The sequence below is a fragment of the Chelon labrosus genome (genome assembly GCF_963514085.1).
Source record: "Chelon labrosus genome assembly, chromosome: 5".
Lineage (NCBI taxonomy): Eukaryota > Metazoa > Chordata > Actinopteri > Mugiliformes > Mugilidae > Chelon > Chelon labrosus.
In genome coordinates, this window is record NC_140341.1 from 17,518,414 (window position 1) to 17,537,574 (window position 19,161).

Genomic DNA, 19,161 nt, shown 5'->3' on the forward strand with positions numbered 1-19,161 from the left:
TTACTCGTCTGCAGTCATCTACATATTGTTTACACACACACAAGGACTACAAGATAATAGACAGCAACAGTTAATTTTTATTATAAAATATACTGTATGTAAAAACCCCAGAAACCACCATACAAAGAGTGTATATGAAAAAAAACTATGCCCACATAATCACCTAAATCCTGTCAAGTAGCTTCCTAATATTTACATGTCCTTACAACAATAAATGTTGAAGAAAACAACAAGCTCAAGATAAAATACTTCATAGTGCAAAAGAGAAAGTTACGAATGAAAGAGCAATACTATTTTAAGTGTTAATTTTCACTTTCTCTCACCAGTGTAGACTGGTGGTATATACATTCAACCCTGGAGACAGTACCAGCTCTTTTTCTTATTAGTTAGCGTTATCATCAAATTTATTATTCCTCCTCCTGACATCCCCAGCCTCCTCAGAATCCATTCCATCAGACAGCTGAGACATTGCCGGACCAACTTTGCTGTTGTCCTCACTTCCCCCATTGGTATGCAGAGTATGCAGGATCTGGTCACTGGGGCGTTTCCAAGATGTTCGAGTGGCAATCCAAAGGATCAGAGCTCCATAAACCGCCAGGAAGAGTCCGAGAACATTTACAAAAACTGCCTCTGGGGGAGAGTCCTTATACTTTGGGTTGCTCCTGTGTCACAAAAAGAAAATAAGACATATTTTTAAGCTGAATTTATATTTAGCTCGCCTGACTTTTAATCAAACACAATATCTTTACTTCACTTTTTAACACTCACAGGCCAAAAATAAGTTTCTCTGTGATGCCCATGAGAGCCACGGCTATGACACTGGTAAAGAGTAAGAGGCCACTGTAGACATGAAGGGGCATAAACGCTGCTCTCCAGGATGCAGGTGTAACTGGTATCAAGTACATGCCAATTCCAAGAACAAGCTGCCCATTGAGGGGAGAGAGAGGGGAAAAAAATAGTCAGATACTGCACTTATCAACACCATGACTTAGCAATTTAAAGACAACCACAACAGTAAGAGGCTAAAAATCTCAGTACAACATAAAAAAGACATACTACCCTGCTTTATAGATATATATATTAATTAAACCAGTGCATTGCTCCATAAAGCTTTGCTATGGTTTAGTCATCTGAAAGTATTGCAACAATAAATCCTGTTTAGGTGTAAAATATCAAATACTGTGCTAATATTTAGTGTAGTAATATCAGTGTAGCATCACAGAACTAAGAGGTTTCCTTATTATCAGTCACTTCAAACAAATCCTGAACAATAGAGCGTATTCACCTGCAGACCGTACAGTATAACTGCTGTCAGGCCCAGCCAGCTGTGCAGGCTGTACATGTTAGGAATATAGGCAGCATTGTGGAAATCAAAAACCGCCACCATGGCTACGATGGCAAAAACGAAGGCTGATAAGTGCAGGCCCGCGTGGATCAACTTCATCACCAGCTTGCTGCACTTCCAGGTCCATGGGAGCCTGTAGACGATTATGGCTGCAAAAAAGAGAGAGGCTCATTCACTGTCACGTAACCAGGTCTTGATGCATAACTTTTTAAATTCTGACAACGTGTATGTTAAAAGTGTGAACATTTGTACATTCCCTGGCTATTTTTTTGTACATCCGAGCACAATCTGCACAGTTCGTTTGCTTTTTAAATCAGGCTTATTATTTTTATATGGTTTATATTGTTTGTTATTTCTTACTTTTGCTTCAAACACAAAGACAAATTTCTTGGATGGGTACCTGTAAATAAATTATATATTGATTCTTAAATAGTAAGTATTAGATGACAGCCACACACTGCAGTTTGATATGAAACATTTAACCACTCTCTTTCAAATGAAAACTACTTCTTACTAACTTTCTTACTAACTACACTGCCTGGCCAACAAAAAAAGTCACCACCTGAATTTAAGTAACCAAACAGGCACGAGCCTCCTATTTGATAATTACTGCATGGGCGATTATCTTTCAGCTGGCAACAAGTTATTTAACCCCAACTGACGCAATGAGTAACTTCTCATTTCTCAAATAACGAAATGTCGAAAGACACATCCTGTGGTTGTGGGAAAGATGTTTGAGAAGGGTCAAATCATTGGCATGCATCAAGCAGAGAAAACATCTAAAGAGATTGCAGAAACTACTAAAATTGGGTTAAGAACTGTCCAACGCATTATTAAAAACTGCAAGGATAGTGGGGAACCATGGTCTTTGAGAAAGAAATGTGGTCAGAAAAAAATCCTGATTGATCATGACTGGCGATCACCTAAATGTTTGGTGAAATCAAATCAAAGAAAAACAACAGTAGAACTCAGAGCTATGTTTAATAGTGAAACTAAGAGCATTTCCACACGTATGATGAGACGGGAACTCAAGGGATTCGGACTAAACAGATGTGTAGCCTTAAGAAAACCACTAATCAGTGAGGCTAACCAGAAAAAAGGCTTCAATTTGCTAGGGAGCATAAAGATTGGACTCTGGAGCAATTGAAGAAGATCATGTGGTCTTATGAGTCCAGATTTACCCTGTTCCAGAGTGATGGGGACATCAGGGTAAGAAGAGAGGCAGATGAAGTGATGCACCCATCATGCCTAGTGTCTACTGTACAAGCCTGTGGAGGCAGTGCTATGATCTGGGGTTGCTGCAGTTGCTCAGGTCTAGGTTCAGCAACATGATGTGCCCAAAGAATGAGGTCAGCTGACTACCTGAATATACTGAATGACCAGGTTATTCCATCAATGGATTTGTTTCTTCCCTGATGGCATGGGCATATTCCAAGATGACAATGCCAGGATTCATGGGGCTTAAATTGTGAAAGAGTGGTTCAGGGAGCATGAGACATCATTTTCACACATGGATTGGCCACCACAGAGTCCAGACCTTAACCCCATTGAGAATCTTTGGGATGTGCTGGAGAAGGCTTTGCGCAGTGGTCCAGACTCTCCCATCATCAATACAAGAGCTTGGTGAAAAATTAATGCAACACTGGATGGAAATAAATCTGGTGATATTGCAGAAGCTTATTGAGACAATGCCACAGCAAATGAGTGTAAAGTTAAAGGTGGTCTGACAACCTTTTTTTTGGTGGTGACTTTTTTTTTGGCCAGGCAGTGTATGTCACAGTTATAAAATGTACTTTTCAGGATGTTAAACAATAAGAAATGTACCTGCCAGTTCATATCTCCTTGAGGGAAATTTTCCACAGTGGATGTGGAACACAGAAACAGTTTTGTTGTCGCTACATTAATAAGCTTCAGTGAAATTTTCAAGGACTGTAGGCCTACTTTTATAATTATGAATTCATCAGCAGTGTCCTCCCCTCCCCCAAGATCCTTGAAAAGGCGAGATTTGTGTAACTCTGGATTTAGCAATAACTTCCTCTCAATGTTTACATTTTTTCTAAAAAAACAATATCTCCTCACCAATCCCTTGCAGAAAAATGAAGCCGGTGACTATCAACACCGGATGCCAGTTGAACTCAGCCGCTCCTCCGTCCCAGGCTAAACCTTCCCTATAGTGGAGAACCCATGTCAGGACGAAGACTATGGAGACGATGCCGACGGTGGCGGCGGCAGACAGGACGACCAGGAACTGCTTCAAATTCTCCATCGCCATCATCGTCAGCAGCAGGACAGGACAGCTTGACTGGAGCAGCTGCTTTCACACAAATACAACTTCAAGTGGCGTCTGGAGAGGAGGGACCGCGGTCACATGACCCCGAACTGCGCAACACGTTTGGAAGAAAGGCGTTTTGTAACTTTGGTTACAGAAGAGTCTGGACCACGGTCTGGAGCACTAAAAATAAAAAAATAAAAAAGAGAGAGAGAGATTTTTCACTGTGTCACTATTATCAAACACATTGTGTTACTCATTTTCAGGCTTAAAAGTTGAATTTTCGGTCGTTTTATATAAACAATTTAAAAGTTGTTGACTTATTATTTGCCGCTTTTGCTCTGTTTAATTATTTCATACTACACACACAACACTCTCGGCTGAATCGACACCTCTGAACCGTTTCAGCAACAACAAACTGAAAATTACGAGCTTCATGAAGGTAGCACTGTTCCAGGTCTGTGAAGATTATCAGTCTTCCAGGTCAAAGTATATTAAAAAAAAAAAGGTAAAACAAAGCAAATGGATCTGTTTGGTTTTCTTGTAGGCGTTTTTACCATCATCCAAGTTTTAAATAGGTGGTAGGGAGTTTGTTTGTTTTTTAATTTGGAACATATTTGGGTGGTGCACGTTTGAGACTCACGTGACTAGGGGTCTGTTAACATCTGATACCAGCAAAAAGAGGATGTTGTTTAGATTAACATGGGTAGTATCTTCTTTTCAGCCAAGGGTCAAGGGACCTGACCTGACAACATTATAGCCAGAGAAGACAGACAGAAGCTATCTATGTAAAACACTTAAAACACTCTCTCCCCCAAAGTTTTCATCTCCATTCACATTTACAGGGTTTCTATGAAGAAGTCACTTGGATGAGTGTTGAAACGTCTTCTGGTAAACTCAAACACATCCTGTTGTCTTCGTTTTGACTTGTCTTTATATTGAGCTGTTATGTCTAAAGCTTGCGCGCAGACTGGTGACTCATAAATTCAGGCACTTTTTTTTTGTTGTGCCATGCGGGTGTTGTTATTCTTTTAGGGATAATTCTTTAGTATTTGTTTTAAGCCCAGGTTTTTTGACACAGTCATCTTTTTTTTTTTTAACTGTGTGAATAGCCTACTTGTCCTTGAGTATATTTGGTTTCAACTGTTTGCCTAAAATGGACCTTCAAAGGACAAATAAACTACTTTGAAATTGAAAAACAAACTGCATTAGTCATATCAAGGTATAATCTGGTACCTGTAGTTGTTTTTTATGATAAACTCTGAACACAGGTTGCCTTCCTCTAATGTTAATATAGACACTTTCACCAATTAAAAACACTTTTGAAACATTTTTGACACCCATGCATGAGGAATCCAAAGCCCTGTAAATCTGGGATTTGCAAGCGACAATCACTGGTGAAACGTGAGACTGTCACCACATTCAGTCTGCATGAGAGCGCTGCAGCAGGCAAATCACTTTAGTGAAACCAACTTAATCAGGATGGTGTCGGGGTGACTTCATTATGTCTGACTAACACAAGCCTGGTAACATAAACAAATTTACCACATAACTGACTGTCTCAGATTCTGGCTCCAAGAAACGTTTAAATATCTTATTATGTGAATGTGCATGAGGGAAGAAGAAAAGAAGGCAGAACAACAGACCGACTTGGAAAAATATAACATTTTAATTTGAGAGAAAATGTAAAAAAACAAAACAAAAGGTTCACAGATGTGACAATTACACAGAGCAGTGATTTAAAATAACTTGACGATTAAGTGTAATCTACACTTAAGACATGATGCAGTGATCCAGATGTGAAAACACCTTTACAAGCTATATACAGATCAGGTGTAATACTATAACCACCTTCCTAATATTGTGTAGGTCTCCCTTGTGCCTCCAAAACAGTTGTGACTCATCAGAGAATGGACATGGGCCTTCTGAGGGTGTCCTGTGGTGTCTGGCAACAGAATGTTGTTAGTGGGGTCCTTTGGGTCCTATGGGTTGAGGGGAGGGACCTCTGTGGACCATCCCACAGATACTTGATCAGTTTGAGATCTAGTGAATTTGGAGGCCAGGTCAACACCTTGTGCTGTTCTTTGTGTTTTTTGAGTTGTTCCTAAACCGTTTTTGTGTGTGTCTGTGTCAGGCTCCATCCGGCTGGCCATAAAAATGGCCATCTTCATATTCTGGGGTAAGGGTGCCTGGTTTGATCTAGGTGGGTGGTACATGTCTAAGTAGCATCCACATGAATGCCAGGTCCAAAAGTTTCCCTGCAGAACATTGAATTGTTGCAAGATGGTCAATGTTATTTACTTCTCTTGTCGGTGGTTTTAATGTTGTGGCTGATTTATATGGAAAAGCAGTGCACCTTTGACACATCTTTAAAGTGTTCATTAAAAGATTTGCAGCACCTTTGACTCAGCTTGCACCACTTATTTTCTAGAGGCCTTGAGTTTGTAAACATGACAGCAGAAGTTAGTGTTCTTTTGTTCAATGTGAACAATTGTGTCTTTGTCAAAGAACAACTCGTGACGATAAGTCTGAAACAAAAGATAAGAGCATCCATCAGCCCAGACATACTATACACACTATTCAGCTTGATGTTGGTATATTCAAAGTGCTCACCTCATCCCAGGGTTCAACCAGGTCTATCTTCCGCTGCAACTGCCCGCTCTGGTTGTCAAGTAGCTGGATGTGAGCCCTTCCTTCTCCCTCCTCGCCGTTCGTTATGACTACTGCCAAAAGGTCAAGCTCATCCTCATACTCCACCATTCGGAAAGTCTGCGTAAGCACAAGGTTGTTGTAAATTTCTCTCATCACAGAGACTGAGCAGAGTTCTATGTACACACAGGTATTGCCTCTGGCAAGCTCTGCATCATGCTTCTTATCAGAAGTCTGTTTAACAAACCCTTGACACTTTTTGCCCTCCAGTTGTTGAACTTACTGGGACGTGATCAGCACTCTGACGTCAGTGTTTGAAATGGTGAGAAATGTCCTCCACACATGTAGAGGACTTTTCTAACAATATCCAACAATGATGTGGCTGAGGGAACGTGTTGTAAATGTACTAAAGCCATCTTCATATTCTGGGCTTTGAATAAAACGTCATACAGTATTTCAAAGAACCAAGCGCCTGATGTTCTCGGCACTGTACAGCATATATGTTTGACAATGCCATTTATAAAGACATTGCTGTTCATTTTCACATTTTTAAGCAGCACAGTTATGAAAGCGTAATCCCGCTGGTACCTCTTGGTGTGAGTCATCATCCAGGTGATGAAATCTCCTCTTCACTGCACGGCCTGATGAGGTGACGGTGACTTGGGAGGCAGGCTGCAGTGGACGGGAAGCAGAATGTTTACACTTCTCAGATTATTCAAACACATGAACAGTCCATCTTTACAGAAAAGGGATACAACAGGTTGATTAAAGCAAAGCTGTAAACTAAACCTATGCAGACAGTATGGCACACAGGAAGGTTCTTAACATTACACTTACATCGTTTCGATGGGTTGCCATCGAGAAATCTTTAACTACCTTTGACGGCAAAACTCCGTTCAACTCACCAAGGATTTTTAGGACGCTTGGATGAAAGAAAAAACACATTTTAATGTATCGTATACTGTATGTGGCAAAGACGAAAGTATTGTCACTTTATAGTCATCATTTATTTTGTTATGTAAATGCTGACTCACTTTATGGTGGTGGGTCCAACATGGACGATTCTTCCCGAGTCATCTGGATGGAAGAAGATCTCGTCACTCTCTAGAGAACAGCAGTCCATGTTTTGAATTCCATTTGTTGCCTAATTTTACAAAATGACAAAGTACCACATTAACTATAACATGTATTATATTAATAACAATGTCAGATTTTTTTGCAGTTCTTCAAACAGCCGTGTTATTCATTTGAACCTGAATTAACTGTGAATGACTGAACTTCAAACTCTACAGATCATCAACAGGTCTCCAGCTTTCTTATTTAACTCTGTGGCGTTTTTTCATGTGAACTACCCGACCTTTTCAGCCAGCTTGTCGTTCCACCTTGAAGATAAGATATTATATATATATATTTATGACTTTTTAACCTTGGAACATGGTCAGAAAACAGGCCTTGGTGACATGCATTAAGACCAGAACTTTGCCCTCAAAAGCATTTCTACAAATTCAACCTATTCAAGGACAGCTTAGACTAAAGATGATAAACATGCAGATTTAGAGCCCTTTGGTATTCAGTTGCGTTTACATGAAATATCTATTGAGGAAGTTTTCCGCTAATGATGAAGTACTGCATACTTGACCATTTATTCTCTTTTACACAGTTTTGCTGACAATTGCCTGTATTAAAATATACATTTGAAGAGTGGAAGCAAAACAAAAGCTGGAATAATCTTTCCAATATAAAGATAAGCCTCTTACAGATGAAGCTAAGTTTGGCACCAAAAGGGTTTTGTTGGGGATTAGTGCTGTTCTGCTAGCACATGAATAGAAACACTGTCAAAAACATTTGTGGCACTTCTCACACTGTGACACTTTCAATAGGCTCTGACCAATTTGCTGGTGGTAAAGTTTGTCACACAACAGAACTGGGCAGACAATCTATTAAAGATTGTGCAGTTAAGTGAGATTTTTGACAATACCATAACGCTCTCTGTTAGTGAACAGATGTGGTGAGTCCCGCTGTGTCTTTTATGTGGCGGCGTGTAGATGTAGTGCCAAGGGAAACCTCCAATCTGGACACCATTTCTTGAGCATGACACCTCGAAAAGTACAGGAGGGCAATCTGTACAGTAAGACAAGATCAAAATCATATGGTTGCTAACTACACAAATTCTTGCTAACCACAGCTAATCAGTTTTAAAACCATCTTTAAGAGACAAACCTGTGATCTGGATATTTACTGGGATACCAAACGGATTATCTCCCACCGTTTTGCTTCCAAGAAGTCGACTTTGCTTTCCAAGTGTTACCTTCTCAGTCAGGTACTGAAAGCACAATTTAAAAATTTATAATAAAATTAGATATTCAGCATTCAATATTATGTTAAAAACTCTTCCAAGGTAAAGACATGCATACCCTTTGAACAATGTGCTCAAAGCTGTACAACTTCACTGACTTGTTGCTGTAAGACACCACAAGGACACCTTGAGACAGAACAACATCGGTGACACCATTTCCAAATACCTGAAAGAAAAGATTTACATTTGAACAACTTATGACTCCTGGAGGTGCAATTTTAAATTTTAAACTACAAACAAATCTGTCTACCTTTCTGTTGATCTCCAAGATGCCCACAATTTGCAAAGGGAAAACACGAAAAATGGCCAGGTGCATAACTGTATTCTGAGTGATACCTGCCTGTGGAATAAGAAAGCAAAGGATAACATCATCACTTTTCTTAGTAGAAGGAATCAATCATTAATCAGCTGAAAAGGTCAAAGGGAGATAAATGACCCATTAAAGCAAAAAAAACGTCTGACCTCCTGACATATGAAGATTCACTGCCTTTTATGATTTTCTTATTATTGTAAATTGAATATGTTTGAGTTTAGCACTGTTGATGGGACTTAACAATTTATCAGAAGACGTAATCTTGCACACTGGGAACTGCAGATATCTGTCATTATGTTATGACTAAACAATCAATTCATCCAAAGGCTAATAGCAATAAAAGATTTTAATAGAAGTTACTGGTGACTGACCAATTCTTTTTTCTATTTGTTTCAAAATTCATGAACTGTAGAGAGCTCATGTGTAGCATGGACTCTCTTAGGCTTTATTACCATAAACAAACTGTACTGTCTGCATTCAGCAGGGGACAAATCTTATAAATAATGTACATTCACTTTACCTGTCTTGCTAAAGGTGTTTCTTTGTTTTGAACAGACTTCACATAAAACGTCTCTTGCGAAACATCCCAGCCAAGATATCTACAAGACAACATTACGCTGTAAGTGAACGACAACTAAAAACGAATTAATCACCACAAAACGTCACAGCTTTCAAGATACCTGAACTTATAGCTTGGAGAGAGATAAACTCTCTGCAGCTCTTTTCCCGTTTCAGCCGAAAGGCGATATAGCCAGTTATTGGCCGTCAAAGCCAGGAGGCAAGGTTTATGATCAGAGGGAGAGGTTAATGTTTGGTCCTGAAAGAAACGAGACATTTGATTAACAGATATCACCAAGACAGCTATGAATTAAGTTTAGAAATAAAAAGCTTAGTTTCACTTACAAGTGGGCTCTGGCACAGCAAGGCATCTTCAATTTTCTCCTGTTTCGACCTCTTAGGCAATTTGTACAAACTTTGAGGCTCAGCATGAACACTGGAAATAAAAGTTTTAATCATTTATGTGTCACAGTAATACACATTTTAACAGACAGTTAGTTGCATTTCCTTACACACTCATCTGCTTTTGTTCCATTCAATTTTTTCTACCTGCCAGACCATCAGATGCACTAGTTAAAATGTATGTATGCTAACACAGCCCCGGCCTAAATCTTAGCTTCATGAAGGTTGCTGTTGATTCCACTGCGTTTTCATTTTGGGTCCTGGAGTTTGTAGTACTGTTAAATTGTATTGTGGTGTACTGACACGTTTCTTTTATGTTGACAACCCCATTGTAGCAACATAAATGCAGCTTAACAGCACATAAAATTACATTGTCTAAAATGATAATACAGCTGAATTATCAGCTTTTTTTTAACTGTTTCAACTGAACATTAAATCAGTCATGGAGAGGGATTTAGTGCATGACTGTTATATTAGAATAATTTAGTTTTTTCCCCTAGTGTAACTACTGAACTGGCAAGTGTGTCTATATAGCGGCACTTATTATCAAAATTGTCCCCAAGATGCTTTACAGCTCATTCAAGGGGGACGCATCCACTTGATGTCGGCCGAGAGAAATGACTGGTCGTTGAGGCAGCAGCCAAATATATTCTTCATGCATCTGCATAAAGCATACATGCAACACATGTTCATGATATAAACAAGACTGCCTGCATGATTAATAGTGGATATAAAAGACAGACAGAGCTTGCGTCAAAGTATTATTTATAGAACACATGATTGGGTATTCAGCCCGCTCATAAAGCTACTGTTATAAGGATAAACAAGAGCACTGAGACAGTAAACCTATAATGTAGTTGTTTATTTTACAGGTAAGTAGGCTGGCATCTGATTTATAATCACATTTTACTTTTTAAACATCTGAACGCAGTGTGCATTTACACTGTGAACCTTATAAGACACCAATAAGCCACAACATTAAAACCACATGCCTAATATTGTGTAGGTCCTTCTAAAGGTTTGTCCTGTGGTGTTTGGTAACAGGAGGTTGGAAGTGGTGGGAGTCCAGTGGTTTGAGGGGTGGGATCTTTAGGAATCAACCTTGCAACCTGTTGATAATCTGTTTGGGAGGAGTTTGGAAATCAGGACATTTCTGAGCCACTCCTCAGCAGTTCTTTTTGGCGTGGCAGGCTGCATTGCTCTGTTGGGGATGCATTGAAAGAGCTGATTCCCCGTCAGTGGTTTTAATGTTGTGGCAGATCGGTTTGTGCTTCTGTTTACACATTGCTCTTATTTACAAGATCACCTTAATTTGATAAATTATAGTTAAAATTGTTTCTGCAGATCATCCGTTAAAGTAGAGGTGACTGTGCACATTTTATTTTATTTACAATAATGGTGTGTGTCTCTGCAGGTCTATGTTATAATTCCAGTTTATTGTCCATACTCACCAGCTGTAGCAGTTCTGGTAATTCTCAAAGTATATTTTGCCACTCTCATACATTATTGGGGACTTCGAGGTCTTGCTCCATACTTTAACGAAAGTCCTGTTTTCCTACAGTGTGACAGCAACAACCAATTTATTAAAACAGTCATCGTAATCCGTTAGAGTAAACGTTTAACTGCACTGTCCATCATTACCTGGAGGAGAATACCTCTAAGGACCTTCACACTGTGTTTGGTTAATGTCCCAGCATCCCTGATGCCTCTACTCCTCCGGCTCAGCAGCTCGGCGGCGTTCACGGACCTCTTTCTCCGGGACGGCGCCATCAGCAGGTGGCTCTTTATTCTACAGCAGGGTTGTCTGGCAGCATGACAAGCGAAAGCAATGTGAAGTGACCCCCAGTGTTACATCCAGAGTCAGGTAAGGACGGCGTGGTTTCTCATTCCGGTACAGCAGCTACTTAACGAGCTTCATGTTTCCGAGACCGCTGCCATCCACATCTGCTCTAGCTAACGGCAAAAGTTAACAGCTAGCTTAAGTTAGCGATCCTGAGCTAAAGACTCTTGGATTTTAGTCGCCAACTTCATTCAAGAATCTATCACAGAATATGGCGTAGATTTTTCAATATGAGAGAAACAATCAGGTGTAGTCGGCAGTTACACTGTTAAATCGGTGTGTATTAATAGCGCGTTTCTATCAGTGTTGTAGCTTTAATTAGCCGCTAACGCTAGCACCTCCTCTCTCGCTCCATAGTTACCATAACTCTTCTTCTACTCAAGAATTAGGCGTCGGTTCTCCAGCTTGGAACTCTAGCGCCCTTCTTCGACTTGACCACACATGCACAAACTTTCTTTATTAAACGAACAGAGCAATTAAATGAAGAACATTAAAACAACACATATGACAGAAAGAGATAAAACAGAAATAAGAGTACAGTGCATATCAGACAAGAGTATTAATTTAAAGCAAAATACTGAAGAAGTTGCACAAATTTTCTTTTCTTTTTTTTGTTGTAGGAGGACATCATTTTAATGTATTGTTTTGTTTCATTCTCTAACTGTTTATTCTTATTTAAGTATTTTATTGTTATTATTATTTATTTTATTAAGTATTTTATTTAAGGATTTGCGTATCTGAAATTTTGCAAACAGGATTGTTAAGCTGATCATGCAATACTCTTTTGTTTATTTATTTTTTTGTCTTTAGCAAAACAAAACAATGCATTTCCTTCTGTAAGTTGAAGTTACAGTCGATGTTATCAGTAATAAATCTGCTCAGTCTCTTCTGGGGGTACATTTCTCATAAATTAGTGACTTTTTTGGTGTTTTGTGTATTAGGTTCCTTTTGTTACAAATAAAACATTTGTTAGACTAGTGCTTGTGCTCGAAGGACCAGGAAAGCAGCTGTTGATGGATGCTGGACAGTTTTAGGACTATCTTTTATATTTTATAATCAAAATTTATTTAAGGTCACCTATTTTGGAGAATATGCAATAGCATATAAATATTTGCCATAAAGGCGGGATTCTTTAGAAATCCGACTGACATTACATGTGTTACTGAAGATGGAGAAGATTCATGTGTTCATTATAACACATTTTTAACATAATGAGTTATGTTCCTCCAAATGATGTTTAAAAGACAAACAGACAGAAGATGAACTCTGCTTTTGTTAGTAGAACTCATCCCTTCAAAGAGAAGTCGGTTTTAAACCACTAAACTAAACTGTTTTAGTTATTTTCTGTTACTGTCACTTTTTTTTTGCATACATCTGTAATGAGAATCAGAAAAGACCATGAACTGGTGAATAACCATGATGATCCTGTTACAGTGTAATGTTGTTCTGTGACACCTGGGTCCTGCTGTTAACATGGATGTGACTTTGATATGTGCCACCACCTGAACATTGTTTCAGACCAAGCTACCATTGCAACAGCAGGGGGATGTTTTTGCATTTTGGCGTCAGATAAGCAGTGCACACACACCCAGCCGTTCGTTTGCTGTAAAAGACAGTTTTTTTTTCTTCCTTGCACCACTTTTAATAGTTGCTGACCACTACAGACTGCTCTAGGAACACTCCACAAGAGCTGCAGTTTTGAGATGCTCTGACTTAGCCGTCTAGCCATCAAAGTTGGACCCGTTTCAGAGTGGTTCAGATCCTCCCCATTGTTCATTTTTCCTGCTTTTAACACATCAACTTTGAGGGCAAAGTGTTCACTTGCTTCCTAATATATTCCACCCACTAAGAGTTGCCAAGATAACAAGATAACCTGTTATTTACTTGACCAGGTGGAGATAATATTATGGCTGATCAGTTTGTAACTTCAGCTGCATGATCTTTACTCATACGCAGTTTTAAATATGTTCATATCTAATTTTACTCTTGCTTTTTGGCACAGCATACTGCATCAGATTTCCAGTCTTGTTTACTACCTGTTTATTTCTTCAGATTTATTATGATCTAATTTAGACGGCCCCTTGCTGATCGTGTGGACATCATGCCAAGAAAGAAAATTTACACGCACGTGTTTCCGAGTTCAGAACAGACATTTACAATATGCCCTAGTATCTGGCAGCACCTTTATGTCACAGTCTGGAAGTAGTCCTCCGAATCCTATGAATGTGAAGTCAACCTTCTGAAAACATCCATGATTTGTACCACGCTCCTTACTGTTCTAGGCTGTAATTTTTCATTTCTCATTAGTTGCCATCTTAAAATGATCCAAAACGGTTTTATTCTATGCTTTTTATAAGAGATATCGCACTAAACTGTGCTTTTTATTCAGGAGTGTCTACATCAGCCTGAATGCTTCCCCCTTAACTCAGTGAGCTCTTGTGTTTTCTGCTACTAGACGTCTTTTTGATTTATCTGCCCTGTAACACGTGGTTCCTAGCCCATGGCATGCTATTTTAATAACTGCAGAAAAGAAGGACAACAACTAGGTGTGGTCTCAGATGGTTGTGTAACAGTTCCACAAAATCAGAAATAAAACATTTAAAAAGATTTAACCCGCATAATGGTGACAGTCAAGAATGCTCTCATCCTTATATCTTAGTTCTCTATTGATTTGTCAAAACCTCACTGTTAAAAAGTCTTCAAATAGCAACTCCTAAGCAGTTACATGGGACATGTAAAATAAATGTGTTCTCAACAACACTAAACTGTAACAAAAAATGTGAATGCTGCTCTGTACATTTTATTTTAAAGCTCTCACGAGTCATATTAGCCACGTATGTACTGTTAAAGTGACCTCTATTCAACTCTTTCCTTCACCTTTACAGATTAAATGCAAAAACTACAGAAACTCTCAGTTGCCAAGCTGGCTACAGTTTTCCTCAGGCCGAGTGTGAGATTAAAGAGCCATGGAGGAAGACCTTCAGCCCCTCTAGGTTCAAGAATTCTGACGAATCACGATGACATCTTCAAGCACAACATGTGGTCAGTGATCTCATGTTAATAAAAACATGTTGACTGTTTGTAAAAACTGACTTATTAAGTGAATCTCCATCGAACCTCCATTTGCTTTAGCAGTTCTTCTTACTGTTTACTAGGGATCATGTAGTGTGGACAGAGGAGGACAAAGAAAACGCACGGCAGAAGGCAGAAGAAAATTCCAGTGTACAACTTCCTTTAACGGAACAAGGTAAGAATGCATTGCCACAACATATTTTAACGTATTCAGTTTAATTAGAAAGTGGTGAAAATGGTCCCATATTGCCTCCACAGGTAAATTTGACACAGAAGCTTGTCAGTACTGGGACAAGTTTTATGAGGCACACCAGGATAAGTTCTTCAAAGATCGCAGGTGGCTGTTTTTAGAATTCCCAGAACTGCATCCTTCGGGCGCAGAAAGCCAGGCCGCAGGTACATGTCATAGTAATCAGCCAGCGGCAAGCCCACAACGAGGTACAGCCAGCACGGACACAGAGACAGGACGCCATCACAGAAATACAGACGACGTTCCCTTTCAGGAGGCCTGTGAAGATGCGAGACGAGGAAAAAATGGAGCTGCCAAACAGACCTCTACGTTTCCTGGAGAACATGCATCTTTCAGGATCTTAGAGGTTCTCCAAAATGTTCATATAATATATATAGAAAATATACTTTTAATTGCATTTGTTATATAGACAATGTTTAATGATTTCCCAACAAATTTGCTTAGCTCCTCTCCTCCTCTTTACAGATTGGATGTGGAGTTGGTAACAGTGTATTTCCCATTGTTAATAACATTAGGTAAGTAAATATATTATTGATTTAACATTTCTTTGTCAGTGAGGATGTCTCTGTTAGCTTTTTATTAGAATAAAAATAGGAGTCTAGTTTAAAATGGGTAAAAAAAATGGTAAAATTCTGCATAATTCAAGTTCGTGTTTCTGATGAACTCCAGGAAAGAGACATAAACTACAGATCTAAATAACTGCTTCATCGCGACTGCTCAAGGTTTTTATGTGATGATTTCAGAGTGGCTAAGTTGGTCGTTTTATTTCACAGAGACACAGATTCCTTCGTGTACTGCTGTGACTTCTCCCCACGTGCCATTCAGATGGTTAAGGTAAGCGTTTGGTTGGTTTCCTGTGGCCTTCCTTGAGACAGCTAAGTAGTTTGAGCCATTGTTATACACATTTATATACATTTTTAACCTACTTTGATTGAGTACAAAATTAGATTGTTCATGAATTCCTTATAAGCAACCACTTACTGTGTCCAGTGAGTGTAGAGGTAATTTCATCAAGCCAGTAAAATAGTCATGAAGTACAATAAAGAAATTATCCAATGGAAGAAAAGAAAAAAAAAAATATTTTTCTTCTCACACTAATATGAAATACTTAACATAATGTGGATAAAAGCAGAGAACATTAACTGAAATCTGTACATAATATGATCTAAAATAAAAGGCAAATTTGGTAATTGACCTTGACACTTTTGCAGATATGACCTAATTAATTTTCCTCTAATAGGACCATCCTGACTACGATGACTCGCTTTGTCACGCCTTTGTCCATGACATTTGTGAGGAGACGGCCTCCTTTCCCTTTCCTCCTCAGAGCCTGGATGTTGTTCTGGCAGTCTTTGTGCTGTCCTCTATTCATCCAGAGCGGTAGGTGAAGGTTAGAGCACAAAGATGGGAGAGCTCGATGTCATTTATCACCTGCCAGACCCCACCCCTTTTGTAACCTCTACAACCATCCCCCACCTTCACATTCCTCAGCCTTTGTCTGAATGCCTTCACGAGACCTAAATATAAATCTATATGCATACTGTACTGTTGGGTGCAGCGTGTTAACAGCACAATGGTTGGATTGATGCTTAGTATACAAGAATGTGAGAGATGGCAGCATGTGTTTGAATTAATGGGCTAAAGTAAAAGAAACACACCTATACTGACACTTTTCCACTGTCCATTCTAGACATTTGATTTTAAAATACCTCGTTCATTCAGCAGTTTATTAAAGGTTTTGATGTTTCAGTGAAAACATTACCATATTCATTAGCTGTCATGCCACGTTACTGGTCCATTAACTCATGCTTTATTGACAGATTGCAAGGAGTCGTAAATCGACTATCATCTTACCTGAAACATGGAGGGCTATTCCTCTTCCGTGACTATGGAAGATACGACTTGTCACAGCTCAGGTTTAAAAAGGGTGAGACTCCAAATAATCCTGTAATATCAGCTTTACACAGTCAGTTAACATATGTTCTCTATCTACTCATGTGTTTATTTCACATCTAATTTCCTTAAAACAGGAAGGTGCTTATCAGAGAATTTCTACACACGTGGAAATGGAACCTGCGTTTATTTTTTCACAAAAGGTACTGATAGATCTTCTGCATGGACTAAATATTTGCAGACCTGTCCCAAGCTACTATTTAGGACACAGAATGCTTTAATAAGTAGCATGGTGGACGTTTGCATTCAGTTTACTTTCTGCATATAGCGGATTATTTTATACATTTACTTTTGGTCTGTCATTTTGCTACCACCCTGGGTGTTGATTGTGTTATATGTATTGTTACAGAGGAGGTTCATGATTTATTTTCCAAAGCTGGACTGGAAGAAATTCAGAATTTGGAGGACAGGCGGCTACAAGTGAACCGTGGGAAAAAAGTTGTAATGCACCGTGTGTGGATGCAGAGCAAGTACAGGAAATCATATCCACCTTCATCATCTTAACACCCCACCCCTACCCTTCTCAACTTGATTAGGAGCTGGATGCCTTTTTTTTATATTTCTCTGGAAGAAATAGATGTACAAACAATAAAACTATGCAATAAACATATTGTCAACAAAACACTGGCATTGACTGGCTTTGTATCATTGTATTAATAGTCAGAAATGTGTATAGTGATTGTAACTGCTGTGATAGGTCCAGAAGGTTGAAATAATTAATAGCTCATATATTTTTAAGCTCTGTATGTCTTGGCAAGGAAAATAACAAAATGATCAAATGTTATATATAAGAAAAATAATATAATGATAAGTAAATAATCTGAGGAAATTATACATGTTTACAGCCCTTAAAGATATCCAAAAACAAAGCTACTGTTGACAAGTTTAGTTTTTTTTTTGGTGGTTCTCTTGTGACCCATTAATGGCCAGAAACTGCAGACTCGAGGTGTGAACAGGGTGAAACTCTTTGGGGACAGACGCTAAAATGTGTCATAAGTGGCTAATAAATTATGTCTCAGTGCACCTCTTCTGCTTAGAGAAGGGTTTTTCCAATTTTGCATAGATGCCTTTCTACACGCGTGCAAACAAAAACCCTGCACAAGCCACTTTTAACTTAAATAGACATGTGCACTATGTCATCTTTGCACAACATTCTGCACAGTCTATATTTATGCAGACATCTGCAGCGCCTACTTTCAGCTATCTCTCTACAGTTGTATCAATAACAGTGTACATTCAGTATACATTGTCACCCTACAGATTCCCCTTGAATATCTTGTATATTCTTTGTAATAATACACCCACTTGCCAGTTCATTAGCTACATTAGTGAAACTGAATGCATTCTAATATAACAGTCCTGCACTAAATATTAGCATCATGAAGGTTATGGTGTTCGGCATTTGTTTAAACGAACTCAAAGAGCTGAAGATTCATATGTGTTTTCATTTTGGAGGCTGTGGTTTGTAGTACTACTGAACTGAATTTTGTCGGGTTGCACAGACACATGTTTCTATTGTTTTGACAACTCCATTTTAGTCAGAGGCTAAATAAGAGAAACACTTTTGAGTTTAATTCAGTACAGTTTAACAGCAACACAAAGTACATCGTCTAAAATTCCCAGATTTCAACATTAACTGAACATTATATCATGTCATGGAGGGGGATTTAGTGCAGTACAGGAGTAGTGTACCTAATGAACTGGCAAATGCGTGTGTGGTAAAAGGAGTATGTATCGTGTGTAGCAGTCAGACAAGTATATTCTCATTAACATATTGTGGAAGTGACAATAAACTTTCTGTTTCAGTTGCCAAGACAATTATATTTTTTTTTCACTACACCAAATAATTTGTCTGAGACTTTAAAATTAGGACATGTTTTTATAACTTGAAGAACTAGGACAAAATTATTATTACAAGTAGTAGCATTGTGTATCTTTCTACATCTAGTTATTCAATTTAAGCCTCTAACAATTAAATGGAAACTATTCTCATAAACTTTAGAGATCTGTTTGTTTTCTGAGTCTACAGTTTGTAGTTAAATTATAACTGAGTGAGGTCCGGGTTGGTGTGAACATAAATTAAAGGTTGATCGGTCACGCTGTCACCATGGTTGTCACTGACGTCGAGGAACACGGTATCACCCTCGCGATAAG

The 19,161-nt window shown here is 38.8% G+C and overlaps 3 protein-coding genes across 4 annotated transcripts; 1 reads left to right on the forward strand and 2 right to left on the reverse strand.

Annotated features, from left to right (window-relative positions):
* Positions 1–54: 54 nt before the first annotated feature.
* Positions 55–4,204, reverse strand: cybrd1 (cytochrome b reductase 1). The gene is made up of 5 exons (XM_084544711.1): positions 4,044–4,204; positions 3,425–3,797; positions 1,286–1,494; positions 769–923; positions 55–662 (listed from the first exon to the last, which is right to left on the reverse strand). Exons 2-5 carry the CDS (start codon positions 3,618–3,620, stop codon positions 383–385), a joined length of 840 nt encoding a protein of 279 aa, XP_084400837.1. The 5' UTR covers positions 3,621–3,797; positions 4,044–4,204; the 3' UTR covers positions 55–382.
* A 1,057-nt stretch (positions 4,205–5,261) lies between these two features.
* On the reverse strand, positions 5,262–11,679 carry dcaf17 (ddb1 and cul4 associated factor 17). Its single transcript, XM_084545504.1, has 14 exons — positions 11,534–11,679; positions 11,344–11,447; positions 9,836–9,926; positions 9,613–9,749; positions 9,453–9,531; positions 8,870–8,959; positions 8,678–8,785; positions 8,484–8,586; positions 8,242–8,384; positions 7,298–7,407; positions 7,101–7,185; positions 6,852–6,935; positions 6,228–6,383; positions 5,262–6,142 (listed from the first exon to the last, which is right to left on the reverse strand). Exons 1-14 carry the CDS (start codon positions 11,660–11,662, stop codon positions 6,035–6,037), a joined length of 1,527 nt encoding a protein of 508 aa, XP_084401630.1. The 5' UTR covers positions 11,663–11,679; the 3' UTR covers positions 5,262–6,034.
* Positions 11,679–17,642, forward strand: mettl8 (methyltransferase 8, methylcytidine). 2 transcript variants are annotated; one of them, XM_084545506.1, is made up of 10 exons: positions 11,679–11,756; positions 14,618–14,774; positions 14,888–14,979; positions 15,063–15,400; positions 15,520–15,569; positions 15,828–15,888; positions 16,295–16,434; positions 16,875–16,981; positions 17,085–17,150; positions 17,357–17,642. In XM_084545506.1, the coding sequence occupies exons 2-10, from the start codon at positions 14,623–14,625 to the stop codon at positions 17,509–17,511; spliced, it is 1,161 nt and encodes a 386-aa protein (XP_084401632.1). In that variant the 5' UTR covers positions 11,679–11,756; positions 14,618–14,622; the 3' UTR covers positions 17,512–17,642. The 2 variants fall into 2 exon arrangements, with proteins under 2 accessions (XP_084401632.1, XP_084401631.1); XM_084545505.1 differs by lacking the exon at positions 11,679–11,756 and having other exon boundaries at positions 13,586–14,774.
* The last annotated feature ends 1,519 nt before the right edge of the window (positions 17,643–19,161 follow it).